This window comes from Lissotriton helveticus, chromosome 1_1, assembly GCF_964261635.1.
Source record: "Lissotriton helveticus chromosome 1_1, aLisHel1.1, whole genome shotgun sequence".
In the NCBI taxonomy this organism is placed as follows: domain Eukaryota; kingdom Metazoa; phylum Chordata; class Amphibia; order Caudata; family Salamandridae; genus Lissotriton; species Lissotriton helveticus.
The window spans coordinates 417,756,711-417,771,091 of NC_136057.1; the positions used below are offsets into that span (position 1 = coordinate 417,756,711).

The following is a 14,381-nucleotide window of genomic DNA, read 5'->3' on the forward strand; positions in this document are numbered from 1 at the left end:
TGAGCGAGCACCGCCGGGAATCCGGGAAGCACCCGAGTTCTCCAGGAGTGTTGAGTGCAGGGGGGCTGGTCTGGTCTGCTACGCAGCTTGAGGGAAAGTCCCCGACCACGTGACGCAGTCAGCTGCAGCAGCAGACAGCCAGCCAAGGTATCTAGCGTGCAAGTGATGCTTGGAGCAGAAACTTGCCCGCGCATGTGCATAAGTGTTCCCCCATAGGGGGGTGCGTGTTTAAGCTGGCCGCAGCCCCCGGCTTTACAAAGGCGACACAGGGCGAGCATTCATGAGCCCCCCTAGCCAATCCTGGCGCTGCTTGCAGCGCCAAGATTGGTCGGTCACCGCAGGGCAATCCATTATTGGATGCCGCTCGTAGGTGGTGCACACACACTGCATAGTGGCCAATCACTGTGTGTGACTTCATGTAGTCATGCAGTGATTGGCCATTTTACGGTGCGCGGCTGACCTCTCTAGTCTCTACTCGCCATTGTGCATACGAATGCGAGTATTCCTGGCTGAAGGAATTGGGACTGGCCGAGAAAACCATGGGATGTATAATGGAGCTTGGGGAGGGAGAGTAGAGGTGAGTGCGCGCCAGTGAGTGGATTCTCTATATTTAGATAAGCATGCTGTGCTATGGGTCGCCAGCTTAACTCATCCTCTCAGTACGTCCAGTGAGAAACAAGTCCACGCTTTCGCATTACCGTTTCTTTAAGCAATACACTGTAGGTGTGTTCTGTGCATGGAGGGAACATTTGATTACATCTCCACGTGTCTGGTGTCAACAAGTTGTAGTATAGTTTTCTCTCATTGTTTTGCTTTATGCTAAGGACGAAACTGCAAATATAAATCTGGGACTAAATGAACTTCGCATGTGTTAAGGGGATAACCTGAAATTTCATACACCCAGGCATTCTTCAACGACTGGCCACCAGTTCCCCCTACTTCTTACTTATGGTCCTGTGTTGTGCCTGCTCTGCTCATGTGAAGGACAATTTTTAACCAAATGTAATTTTTTATAAAAAAGATAACTGCTACTGTGAACCTCTTTAAAAATAGGGCTAATAATAGCCTCCCCCGAAATATGCTTTTTAAATGTACACATATATGAGTAGATCCTTGACATCGTTTTACTTCTTGCTATACTTCAATGATCAATGTCCGGATCGAGATGTGTATCCAGTGATGTCTAGTATGTTTTGCGGAGCTATCGAAAATATCTGGTGGGCTTTGCGCAGGCACTGATCCTGTGCCATGTGAGGGCATATGAGGGTTTGATTGAATTGACATCTGAGCACCTGCTTCCAGTTGTTGCTTCTATTTCTTAGGTGAAGATTACACCACTCCGATGTAGCAACTGTTTGTTTTGGGGCAAAATTAGGACAAGCCAGAGTTGCTCCTTAGACACGCCTTTAGATTTTTATCCTAAATCGGAGGCAATATTCCTAATACAGTAGCTATGTTTCCACGGTCAGAAAATGCAGTTTTGCCCGAGTCAGGACTTTTCTCATGAATATGTGGAATAAGAAGTCGGCGATCATGTTTATCATTAGTTGTCTGTATTGATGTGCAGAGGCGTTTATACCAGTGTTGAGGTGATGTTAATCTCTGCCTTATTTCCATGCTCCACGACATTTTAAGTAGGTGGGTTTATCATATGGACTTTTAAATAAGACTTTTTTGCTCGGTTAAAACTGAACTCTCTGCACTGTAGGGTTTGCAGGCCCAGGTGCTCCTGTGCTAAAACATGCTTCAGCATTTGATTTTTTACCCTTGGTACAGCATAGCAAGGTGTGTGAAGGAGTTAAATACTCTGAGTGGGGATGTAGTACTTTTTACAACCCTCCTGATTTGCTGCACAGAGGCCCCTGTCCCATCCTGACCCCTTTGTAATTGTGACCTTAAAAGCTTTGCCTTGCAAGCTATTTTAGTATAACCGAGTAAGTGGCATGATATTTGGGAAGGTGATTTATCACAAGAGCTTCTTGTGTTGCACTGCTGCAATATATATGCGGAATGACACCCCGTCTGGTGCTGGCACGTGGCGGCTGGAGGGCCACACTACACCCCGACTGCTACTGTCACATGTACTGCAGCGGCTGAAGGGCCACACTACACCCTGACACCCCCTCAGATGCTGGCATGTGTACTGCAGCGGTTGACGGGCCACACTACACTTCGTCAGCCCTTTAATGCAGCAAGCTGTACTGCAGCGGTTGTAAAGGTCATCCCACTATCCATGGCGGCCTCCTGCAGGAATGGCACGTGTACTGACACCTGCATTAATATGTCTGCAATGACCAGACCCTTCTCTACCCCCCCCCACCCCCCCCCCCCACCCTTATCGGGGCATCACTTGCCCTGCAGCAGCTGCACCACACTCCGGTGAACACATTGCTGCAGCGGCTGCACAGGTCACAGCATTCTCCCTCCGCCCTCCATCGCGGGCACCTCTAATGCTGCAGCTGCTAAGGCCAGACTGCCCATGCCACCCACTTCAGGGCTGACACATGCACTCTCTGGGGAGTTGCTGGTGGCTGTGGGCTTTCATCAGCTTCTAATGACTCACTAGTTCCATAAAACCTTGGATATCATTTTTAAAGCTGTGCATTTAGCTGGAAAGGGAATTTCCGCCCCAGCTGTTACATTTGAATGGAAGGAAAAGGAAAGGGGCAGGATCCCCTGGCAGCATCAGATTAGGGGCTGGTATTTGGATGTGACTAAGGCATGCCTCCTTGCTGAGTTTAGTCATAGCTGGAAAGTGGTCCAAAGTCACACACAACATTTTTAGTCACTTTTGATTTTTTGGGGTCAATACAATTGCTCTGCTAGGACATTAATGTCTGGAGAAATAATACCTGCAATTAGCAGAATACAAAGTTGTGTTCGGTGTGCACTAGATGGCATTGAACCAGTTGGCAGGTATGAGAATGTGGGATGGAAATACAATCCTAAAATAGGGGTAAACTGTCTTTACCAACAATGGTGCAAGCTGTGTTCAGGGCATCTGCCCCTCGTCTCCTTAGGTGGCTGGAACAGTTATTTAATACTTGCTGAGTGACCTAGCACCTCTTACCTGGAAGGAATTACATTCTGTAAATATTGGAGGCAAACGGAAAAAAAAGTTGTAGAGTGTACAGGCGATTCACATATTTGTAGTGAGCAGTCTGACATGGCCGCCTATAATGTTTCACCATGCCTACCCTGTTCCCTTTCTTTCTTTCTTCTACTGTCATTCATTCTTTGATATTCAATCTATCAAGTGGATTTTCGTTGCTCTCGTGGATGAGTTATATCAGTGTTTTGATGGCAGTAGTGTCAGTGCTCTCACGTCAATGGATCTCTTGGCAGCATTGGACAAAATTGAACATGCCGTCTTGGTCAACTTTTTGGCAACTTTGGTGGTAGGGAGAACAATTTTTCCATTGGTTTAGTTGTTTTTTGACTAATTACGCAATGAGGTAGTGCTTCTCCCTTTCTTTTCACACTCAATTTACCTTTTCTTTCTGAGGTCCTCAGATCGCCTCCTTAAGCACTGCTATATTCAATGCTAGTGTCAGCTGTTTTTCCTGATTTACTATTAACTGATAAATCACTTTTGTCTCTGCTTCATTATATCTGTGGTTGACACCCAGATTTTCTTTCGTATTGATGGGGTGGTTTGACAGTCCCCTGCCCCAGTAAAGTTCCCTGCCAGCCATCCATTCCTGGATGCAGGCAAACTATCTCTAGATCAATGACTGTTAAGCGGCAATCCGAATCTGTAAGGCTCAATCACAAGTTTGGACAACCACCTGGTCCAATATATTAGGTTAACGTCCTCTGGGTATTCAACTGATTAATAGGTTTTTGATGTCAGCACAAGTCCAGGTCATTTCAAAAGTCTTTTGTGTATCAATTTCTCTCAAGAAAATGCTCCCATTGCTAACTTATTCGGAGCATTGTAAAAACCGTTAGACGTTTGAAGGCCGCATGTCATTAAGTTCCCTTTTCATGGAAAGGGTCGGTAGAGCATGTACTTGAAGGCCGCATGTTAAGTTCCCTTTTCCTGGAAATGGTCGGTAGAGCATGTACTTGTCACCACAAATATCCTGATTTCAATTTTGTGTTAAATGAGTGCAATTTTCATAAATGCTGATGCATACATATTCGGACTTACATTCTTCACGGAAACTTTGTTTTTTAAATCTATTCCTCCTTCAAGTGCAATTTTATTATACTTTTAAGGTCTGACCTATTATATAGCTTTAACTAGCTCGTTTGGAATATCCCAAAAACTTACAGTCGGTTCAGTGATCGCCCTTTGCCTCAGTTGTTTGCTTTTATTGGCAGCCTTACTTCCTTGTTTCTCATTCGATGGTTTTACCGCCTCCTCCTCCTCCTCTTCCTCTTAAGTGTGGCCCTTCCCTGGAACATAGCCTATTTACCATGCTATTGACTGGCTGACCAGTATTCTTCCACTGCTCACTTACTTTTCTTTTTCGCTGCGCACTCCATGGGAGTGCATGTGTTTTCCAACTCTCTCTTTCGTGTGCTTGCCCCCTGCCAAATACCCATCCCTGTGCTCTGTGTTGCCATATCCCCTGTATGTTCTGTGTTGACTCTCCCTTCTATGCTGCGTTTCCCCTCCTTCTTTATCAATTCTCCCATCACTCCTATTTATTTCTATGTTTGCTTCCCCTACCCACTCCTCCATTGCTCGACCACCCCTTACATTCATTTTAATATTTGTTTTAAAAAACTCTAGATATTTTGGAGGGTTTGATAGCCCCCTTTGGCTCCTGTGCTGCACTACTGGCAGAAATGCACTTTAGCGCAAATGAAAATATTATTTTTCATTTACCCTAGCATGTAGTGTCCACCATATTGGATCAAAAAATGTTTTTAAAAAACTGTGCCTGTATTATTCAGTAGGTGTAGCATGCAGTGTGCTTTTTACCAATGCTGAACAGCATTGCCAAAAAGCATTGGCAATGCCAGGAGTTCGCAATGGCAAGACCTATTGGATTTTCCAAGGCTTGTGTATTTTGTCAGTCATAGTTCTTTGCAGGGACTATGTCTTTCGACTGTAAGCAGACTGCCTTTGCATATTGATGAAGAGAAATTACATTGATTTACTATAAGGAAGCAAACTCAAAAGCAAACACACTGGAACCCTCTAAGACTGACAAGAAATAGTTTCAGAGTATGGCACAAATGGAAACCCAAATGATTGTGCCTGGCCTCCTTTCTTATGTTAATGTAAATGCACAACTATTTTATAAGCACTGCTTAAATCTAATTTAGCCTGTTTCTAAATGCTGCCAACTTTGGAAAACCACCGGAGCTTGGACACAGACACATAAATGGATTCTGAAAGATCTCACACTCATCTCAAGGCAAGAAAAGCACTTTTGATTTTGTGGAAATACAGGCGATGTCTTAGTTTTCTACCTTTCTTCTCGTTTCTATTGGCTTGATTTGCCATTTTTCCCCCTTGTCCTATTCCTGCATTATTTCTGCTTTTCTATGGGGATGACATATCTAATCAAGGAAAAAACATTTTTGGATTGGGCCCTATACTCTGATTATAAGACCGTCTTTACCACTCAGAAACTATTAATTCCAAAGTTAGTGTTCATGTACATTTTGAAAATATGCAGTTTGTAATATCTATATCGAAAAAGGTTACATAGTAAAACAGCAGGGTTGTAAATAAGTGTTATGTTATCAGCATTAGTATTGGCCATTTCTGCCTCACAGATGTTTCAGTAGTGCATGCTTAGCTTTCTTCACAGTTTGGGCTTTCCACAGACAAAAGCCACAGTAGTCAATTGTTTTTTGATGGGTCTATGGACCTATAGATTTGTTCTGTGTTGTCCTTAGTGACTGTACCTGTTGGATTAAAGGACCATTACAGTATTGCAGTTGAGTTTCCACTGACTCTTTGCAGTTTATATTTTGGGTGTTTGAGGGTGTGAGTGAGCTATAGAACTTTTACATTTATGTCATTCACTGAGGTTGAGCAATTGTCTACTGTTCAGTCAGTTGTGTGTGGGATGCTGAATTCAGCACCAGAGCATAATAGGATGGAATGTATGAAGCTCTGTGGTTATACTGAATAAGCAGCTACCTATGTTATGCCATCTATTAATGTAATAACTGCACTTTCACAATTGCTTTATTAACCTTCCTGCTTTCTCAAATTTGCTTGAAAATGCACGATTTTTCTTTCAAAATTTTCTGGGGGGCGGGGGGGTAACCCCCCCAAGCCCCTCTTTTGGGGTTCGGGCACGCTCGCAGCGCTCCGGTGCTGTATGCAAATCACTTTGCGCCCCACCACTTTCAAATGCCACCCACTGCCCCTGAGAATCTGTGCACAATTTTGTGTACTGGCGTGTAGTAATACTCTTGGCGAGCTACCGCTGGAAGGAGTAGTGCCACTGGTGCAGCTGAGGTTAATGGAGTGAATGTTTAGAAATGTTTTCTCAACTGCAAGCAGCAGACCGACGTGTACTGGAATCATCAGGCGGTGCTCCCCTGCTAAGCCAGATAGCCAGGGTGACACAATACCATTTAATGAGGGATTTTTCGTAATTTTATTATTGGACAGCACTAGGCTTCTTAAGGCAGGGGAAAAGAAAGTGAGACCAGAGAATTAACAGCAGAGGCATACAAAAATGAACAAAACAGGAACATTTTTACAGATTCTTTTTTAAAGGAAAGATGGTTGCCGATCCATCTAAGTTCCAAGAGCAACCGCATTACAGCTTTGGTGTCTGGAATCAAAAAGAAAAACTGCCTCTTCAAGTCAAGTGAAAAGGAGGCAGGTAAAGTGAATTTGTTGTTTCACGGCCAGCCAAGGCAGCAGTCCCTGGACCTCCAACGCATGATCAAATTTCCAGAAGCCATGCATTATTCTGACTGAAATGGTCTGAACATGGTGGGGGATAGACATCTAGGCCCACATGTTCTGAAGTTTGCGCGTGTGCGACACAGAATATTTAATGTTATGCAAGCAGGCCATTAAAAGAATGTGCATATTGATGTTACCGTTTGCTTCACATTGTGTTTCACTTAAGTAAATGCAGACTCAAGTACACTAGCATGCCTAGTTAGAGACTATTGCAGTACAATTCTGGCCATCACACAAGTCGACACCGCTGACCATGGTTCTGGGGAGAAAGCAAATAACTTTTCCCACTAGACCGAACAGGCAAAAGCACATGCTGGCCACTGATAAAATGTGTGGCTTTTAATGACACTTCTAAACTAAGACTTCCGTATGAAAAGCATAGTTTTCAGGAATGTGCTTAACTTCTTGTGGTTGGGTTCAACTCTAAGGTTGGGGTTGAGTGTGTTCAAAATTGTCAGTGTTTCTACACCCAGGGCTCTGTCTCATCCTCTTGACGTTTTGTGGATTTATCTGATTGGATGACATTGAGTGAAAGTCTCTTGTTAGGATGTAGTGAATTGTCAATTTCTGCAAATATGTAGGACCTTTTCCCCAGTAAGCATTGTGAACAATGCACAAAATCCTACATTTAATCCTACTATCTACATGGAGGCGGTGGAGCGTTTTAAGGGTACTCCAAAACAGATTTCCTTCTCATTTCTCCTCCGAATCACATCACTAAGTTAGACCTTTGGGTGAACCACCTCACAGCCTTCAACTGCTCCCCCTTGTTATTGACTCTGCCAAATCTCTCGGAATCACCCTGGACAAGCATCTGAACATGAAGAATCATATTAGCAATGTGTGCATGGGAGCTAATCACCTGTTGAGGAATCTCAAACCATTCCTTCCACAAGCTGACTTCAAGCAGGTGATCCAAGGACTTGTTTTGCCGGGGCTAGACTATGGCAGTGCTATGCTCTGTGGACTCCCCAAATACACCTTGGCCCCACTAAGGGCTTAATTGAATGCAGCTGCTAGATTGGTTACGGATACCAAAAGAAATGCGCACATATCCCCAGTCCTATAATCCCTAAATTGGTTGCCCTACGAAGGAAGAATACAGCTAAAGATTGCCTGCCTATCTCACAAAGCCCTCCATTTCAAAACCCCCAGTTATCTAGCGCAAAAGCTAGAATTATCCAGAGGTGGTAGACCTTCAAGAAGTGCTAACTCTTTCCTCCTGAAACCACAGATCTTTTGCAAAAGAAAAGGTGTCACTGAGCTTTCTCCGGCTCTGCTCCGAAGATCTGAAACTCTCTCCCACTGGAAGTGCGCAGAATTTCCTCCACAGTTGCTTTCAATTTGGAAGTTAAAAGATTCCTTATGAACAAGTTCTTACCATAAATGGGTTTGGATCGTCTGCTCTAATGTATTGGACTTACACCTTGAAGTCCTGAGCTGGGTGCTATTTTTCTTTAATTAATCATTTGCTCCCCTCCTAGTTCGCTGTGTACCAGTTATTGTCTTATTCTCTGTTGACCCCGTTTGTAACTGTTTTTTATTTGGTATTCTTATTTGATGTTGGTACTGCAATGATTACCTTCCTTTCCCTCTAATTGTGAAGCGCTCTGACATCCTTTGGGATCATGTTCGCGCTATATAAATCTTTATAAATAAAATAAATAAATAAAAAAATACTTAACATTTATCGTCAGTGTGGCAGTAAGACCCAGGCAATCTGGCCAGACAGCCTTGTCCTGCTGGGCACTGGAATTGTCAAGGTTAGAAATTATGTTATTCCACCTTCTGGTTTTAGAAGTTGTAGCTCATCCAAAACTAGACGACGTCCAGATAATCCGTCAGTCCCATGGCTGAGAGTAGAGGCTGCTTATCCAATCTAAAAATGAGTGGAGTATGGTAAGGACCTACAGCTAAAGAACCTAAGGTGACTGGGGCTATAATGCACACAGATGGTAAACATGACAGGTCACAGCTGTGAGGCATGCAGCACACCACAAACCACGTCAATTTATGATGCCCTAAAGGGAAAGAAGAAAGGTTTGCAGACATCCACATAAGAAAATTATGAAACATTTCTGAGTCGTGGCCCCATTGCTTATTTCCCCAAGGTTATGGACTAAACCTCAAGGTCGCCTTGTCAAAGGGGGCAGAAAGATCCAATAGGATCACTTTAACCCTATCAATGAAGTCCAGAAAGCACCTTGATGTCATCAAAGGCTGTGACCAGTGTCACTTCTGTGCTGTTGCCTGGGTGATATCCCATTTACCAGCTGCCTAGCAGTGAACTTCTCTAGCACCTTGCCAAGATCAGTGTTTAATGATATGAGGCAGCAATTGTTGCTCTAAATGGGATCTTATTTGTCTTCCCTTAAGAACTGAGATGATACCACAATTTTCCAGCAATTGGGTAGGACTCCTGTAGTCAAGCTCAGATTACAGAAAGCGACACCCCTGTTTGCAACACAAAGGACCAGCTGCAGATAGATCAATCAGATATATATTGATATACACTTATAAGAGAGGTAGGATCTGGTCTAGCAGAAATAAAGGCAAGCTAATTTGTGATCATAGTTCATAAGGGAGAAATTAGCTACCTAAATATGATATGCTCTCTGTTCACATAAACTGTTCACTGTAACAAACTGGGGTGCCAGTACATACGAGATAGGTAATGCAGTTGCACTGGGGTGTCATTCGCCTTGTAGTGATGGCAGAGTATTTATGGCAGTCAAGGAAGCAGTGGGTATTGTGCAACCTGTGTTAACTTGTCACAGGATAAGGTTCCAGTCCTGGGCTATTGCTGATCAAACTAGTGCATGCAGAATGTTTTATACTGTTTTCTTAATTTGAACCAAGAACATAGGTGCAAGATAAGAGGAAAGAGAAAGAGGATATACATGGATGAAGAAAATTGAAGTCTAAGAAGAGTGAAAGAGAGAGAGGAAGGTGAAAAGAGTAGCAAGAAACACAACATAAAAGGTTTGTTAAAAAATACACAAAGAGCATTTTCTGTGCTGGGCCTTGAGCTATTTTGAGCTCAATAGTTCTAATAAAAGGATTTTTATTGAATATTTTACATACATTATAAAAAATGTCCACTTTAATGCTAAATTATACGCAAATACAAATTATTATGCTAAACACATCCTATCTAAAGTTCATTCATTTGTATAAAAAGTCATTTCCTTTAGAAATCATTTTACAGCAGCATTAATCTTTGCTAAGTATTGCCTGACTTGTGAGGTCTAGCTAAAGAATCAGATTGGAACATTTAGAACTGGCCTCAATTTTATGGACATTTAATTAGAAAGCAATGCACACATATATACATACACATACGATGAAAAGTCCTTTGGAGATATAGCTGATGCCCAGAGTGATTGGAGTTATCCCTTCGAAAATATAAAGAGAATGCTCCTTTTAAGACAGTACTTTTGCTGCTTTGGGGTTGGAGAAAGATGTCACCACACTCCGTGGTGGGACAGCGACGGAGACTGTGCCTTTGTGGGCTCTGGTGTCTCTGCAAGGGCTTTCTTACTGTTACAGCACGGTTTAAAGTGATGCGTATCTATCACCACCTCACCAAAACGCCCCTTGTAAATAATTCCGCAGCACACCTTTTGTCTAGAACAAAGAAAATATAATACTGTAAGTTGTGATGGCAACAGAAAGAAAACGTTCAGTGTTTGGATTTATACTTTATATTCTGCCATCCTTCTTCATCAACTTGTGTCCTTCGTCTATAGCTTAACTATTTGCATGTTTGGTTTTAATAGTGTGTTCTGGTTCAGTCTGCTTGTGTTCATGTGCAGAAGGAAGAAGATGTAGCAACTCAGACTAGACAGCTTTTTTTATAGATATTTTTGTTAGATGTTCTATAGGCTGCAGCAATTAAAATAAACCCCGAGCCTGTGACAAAGAAGAAGGGTGCAACTAGGGACAAAAATAATACCACGCTTTCTACCCCTAGTAGTGCAATCCTAAAAGTATCTAATCACAGGCTCAGTAAGACAGGCAGGCAGTATCTTTGAACTCTGTTGTCCGCCTGTCTTCTGGTATTTAATTTGAAGGACTGGTGCCTATCTAAAAATTATTGTTATGTATTGTACTAATTTATTTTTTGTAAATGCTCTTTTGATGTCCCTGAAATCTGAGTATTGACTTTGTACATATTGAACACTTGTATATATTGCGCACATTGTTTTCTGAATGCATTCTTGATTGTTTGATAACTGTGCTTTTGATGACATACAAAGAATCAAATGAAAAAGTCGAATAAAATAAAAAACTAAAATAAAATAGTTGATCATTCAGTACTTACAGGCTGGGTGTGATCAAAGGATAAAAAAGTAAACCTGACTGGCTATCTGTTCTGTTTGGCAATTAAAATAAAAGCATTGTACAGGATATCGGGAGAAATGCCCCAGTGCAATAAAAAAAAACATTAAGAACAATGACCTCGTAAGGCTAAAGAACTGCCCCCCCCACCACCCTCCCACTACCCAGACACCCGTCAGCCAATATATTTGCTAAGAAACAGGAAGGTATCTAATCAATGATAACAGTGTACACCGTCCCATCACCACCACTGTCTTATAACTCCTTTCGATTCTGTCTCTCACTAGCTCCCAGAATCTCCAGGGAGTAATACTGCATCCTCCCGACACCTTATGGAACCTACAGGGGCAGCCCCAGCCAATGTATGTGACTTTTCCTGCCACCATGTACATATCCATGCCCCTTTTTCATTCCTGAAGTGTCGGGCTCTCACTCACCCCCCAAGTACTGGGCTATATCCTTTTTGGCCTTCACTAATCCTAGGCAGAAGCTTAGTCCTTAGCAAATCAACATCATTAGGGATCCCGAAGGGGATACATTTGGGTGGATTACTACTGTGAGGACTTTACTAAGCGCTCCCCAATAGCTGCCGAAAAGTAGGCCTGGAATGCCTTACAACTCCGGACAGTATGAAAAAAGGAACCTTCCCTACCGTGACATCTCAGACAGTGCGGGTTTTGGGCTTTCCCCATGGTATGCCATCTCCACTATCATAATATGCTCTATGATGGACTTTAAATTGTATAAGGCGTAGTCTAGACTTTATTACTTCATTACTACATCTCATGGGTGCATTAGGGCCGCTTCCCGAATTATGCCTTCCAGGGCACCTACATCTACCCATTTCACGCTCAGATTACGAGTGTCAGGCATATTATTATTGAGGGTTTTTTAAATTAGGCAAACTGCACCCCTTTCCAACTCATCGGTTAACAGCCGTCCTTCCTATATAGCGAAAGCAGGTAAGCCTTCCACAGGCAACCCTGCGGCCCACCAAGCATGCTGTACCTGCGCATACTTCAGAAATTGACTGTTGTTCATCCCATACTCATGTTGCAGTGAGTCGAATGGCATTAGGTCGCCTCCCTCTCGCAGGTCGACTTCCTTTAAGATTCCAAGGTGATCCCAGACCTCAAATATCCATTGTTTATGTATTTCAGGGAGCCAAGTCCCTTCTCATTGGGTTGGTTCCCTTAAGGGTCTGCGATGCCAGCCCATGTGTTTTATTGCACCCTCCTTGGCCATTATGAACACTTAGTTGGCTGAGAGGAGTCTCTGCCTTCCCTTTCCTCTATACAAGTAGTGTAAGCAGGCCTGTGTCTCCCATTGCGCCCTCTCAAGCCTAAAGATGATGTGGTCTCGTGGGGCAAACAACCAATCATTAACAACAATCAAATTGGTTGCCCAGTTATAGGGTTCTAGATCCGGAAGGGCCAAACCCCTGTTGTAGGGATTATGCTGCTGTGTTTTCAGGGCAATTCTTGGATGTTTCCCAACCCACAAGAAAGTGTGCAGGTCACTTTGCAATCTGGTAAAGACCTCTGAGGGGATCCGATAATATGTGTACTGCAGAACCTATCGCAGTTTTGGGAGGGAGATCATCTTAAACATGCCGATGCACTCCATACGCATGAGGGGTTCCCTCTCCCTGTCTTGTCAAAATGTTTGCGCCACTCGCCCGAGACTTCGCTCGAAGCAGAGATCTCTCTGCAGTGTCATAAAAATGCTCAAAGACCTGAAGCTGTCTTCTGCTCAGGGCAGTCGATGAGTGTGTATATCATCTTGTGGAAGGTAGAGTCAAGTCAAGTCAAGTCATAACATTTATATAGCGCACTACATACCCAGAGGGTTTCAAGGCGCTTAGGAAGGGGAGGAGGATTATTTGTCAAATATCCACGTTTTAAGCTGCTTTCTGAACGCTAGGTGATTCTGGGTGAGGCGAAGGTAAGCGGGGAGTGAGTTCCATGTTTTGGCAGCCAGGTATGAGAAGGATCTGCCTCCCATGGTGGTCTTGTTGATGCGAGGTACAGTGGCGAAGGCTTGGCTGGAAGAGCGAAGTTGTCGGGAGGGGGTGTAAAAGGACAGTCGAGAGTTGAGGCAATCTGGTCCGATGTCGTAGAGTGATTTGTGTGCGTGGGTAAGCAGTCGGAAAGTAATCCTCTTATTGACGGGTAGCCAGTGGAGGTCTTTAAGGTGACCAGAGATGTGTTCGTTGCGTGGGATGTCTAATATGAGCCTGGCTGAGGCGTTTTGGATTCGTTGTAGTTTCTTCTGGAGTTTAGCGGTGGTACCTGCGTAGAGGGTGTTTCCGTAGTCCAGTCAGCTCGTGACTAGAGCGTGGGTGACTGTTTTCCTTGTATCGGAGGGGATCCAGCGAAATGTTTTTCTGAGCATGCGAAGAATGTTAAAGCAGGAAGAGGATATGGCGATGACTTGTTTGTTCATTGAGAGTGAAGAATCCAGGATGACGCCAAGGTTCCGTGCGTGGTCTGTCGGGATGGGTGCATTTCCGAGGGCTTCCGGCCACCAGGAGTCGTCCCATGCAGAGGGGGATTTACCTAAGATGAGGACTTCTGTTTTGTCTGAGTTCAGTTTCAGACGGCTTTGTTTCATCCATTCGGCGACTTCTTTCATTCCTTCGTGTAGGTTAGTTTTGGCGGTGCTGGGGTCCTTGGTGAGAGATAGGATCAGTTGAGTGTCATCCGCGTAAGAGATGATGTTGAGGTTGTGTTGGCGGGCGATGGCTGCGAGGGGGCTCATGTATACGTTGAAGAGGGTGGGACTGAGTGAGGATCCTTGTGGTACGCCGCAGATGACTTCGGTGGCCTCGGACTTGAAAGGTGGGAGGCGGACTCTCTGGGTTCTTCCGGTGAGGAACGAAGTGATCCATTCCAGTGCCTTTCCTTGGATTCCGATGTTTCTGAGGCGTTGTAAAAGGGTACTGTGGCAGACTGTGTCGAAGGCTGCAGAGAGGTCGAGGAGGATGAGGGCGACTGTGTCTCCATTGTCCAGCAGAGTTCGAATGTCGTCTGTTGCTGCGATGAGGGCGGTCTCAGTGCTGTGTTTGGCTCGGAAGCCAGATTGTGAGGGGTCGAGGGATTTGTTGGCTTCGAGGAAGGCGGCGAGTTGGTTGTTGACGGCTTTCTCGATG

The 14,381-nt window shown here is 44.0% G+C and overlaps 1 protein-coding gene across 1 annotated transcript in view; it reads right to left on the reverse strand.

Moving 5' to 3' along the window:
* Nucleotides 1-10,353: 10,353 nt before the first annotated feature.
* The window catches only part of SINHCAF (SIN3-HDAC complex associated factor), a 154,151-nt gene continuing 150,123 nt past the window's right edge, over nt 10,354-14,381 (reverse strand). Inside the window, 1 exon segment of the mRNA XM_078647470.1 lies at nt 10,354-10,516. Within this exon segment, the coding sequence (XP_078503596.1) occupies nt 10,354-10,516 (163 nt within the window).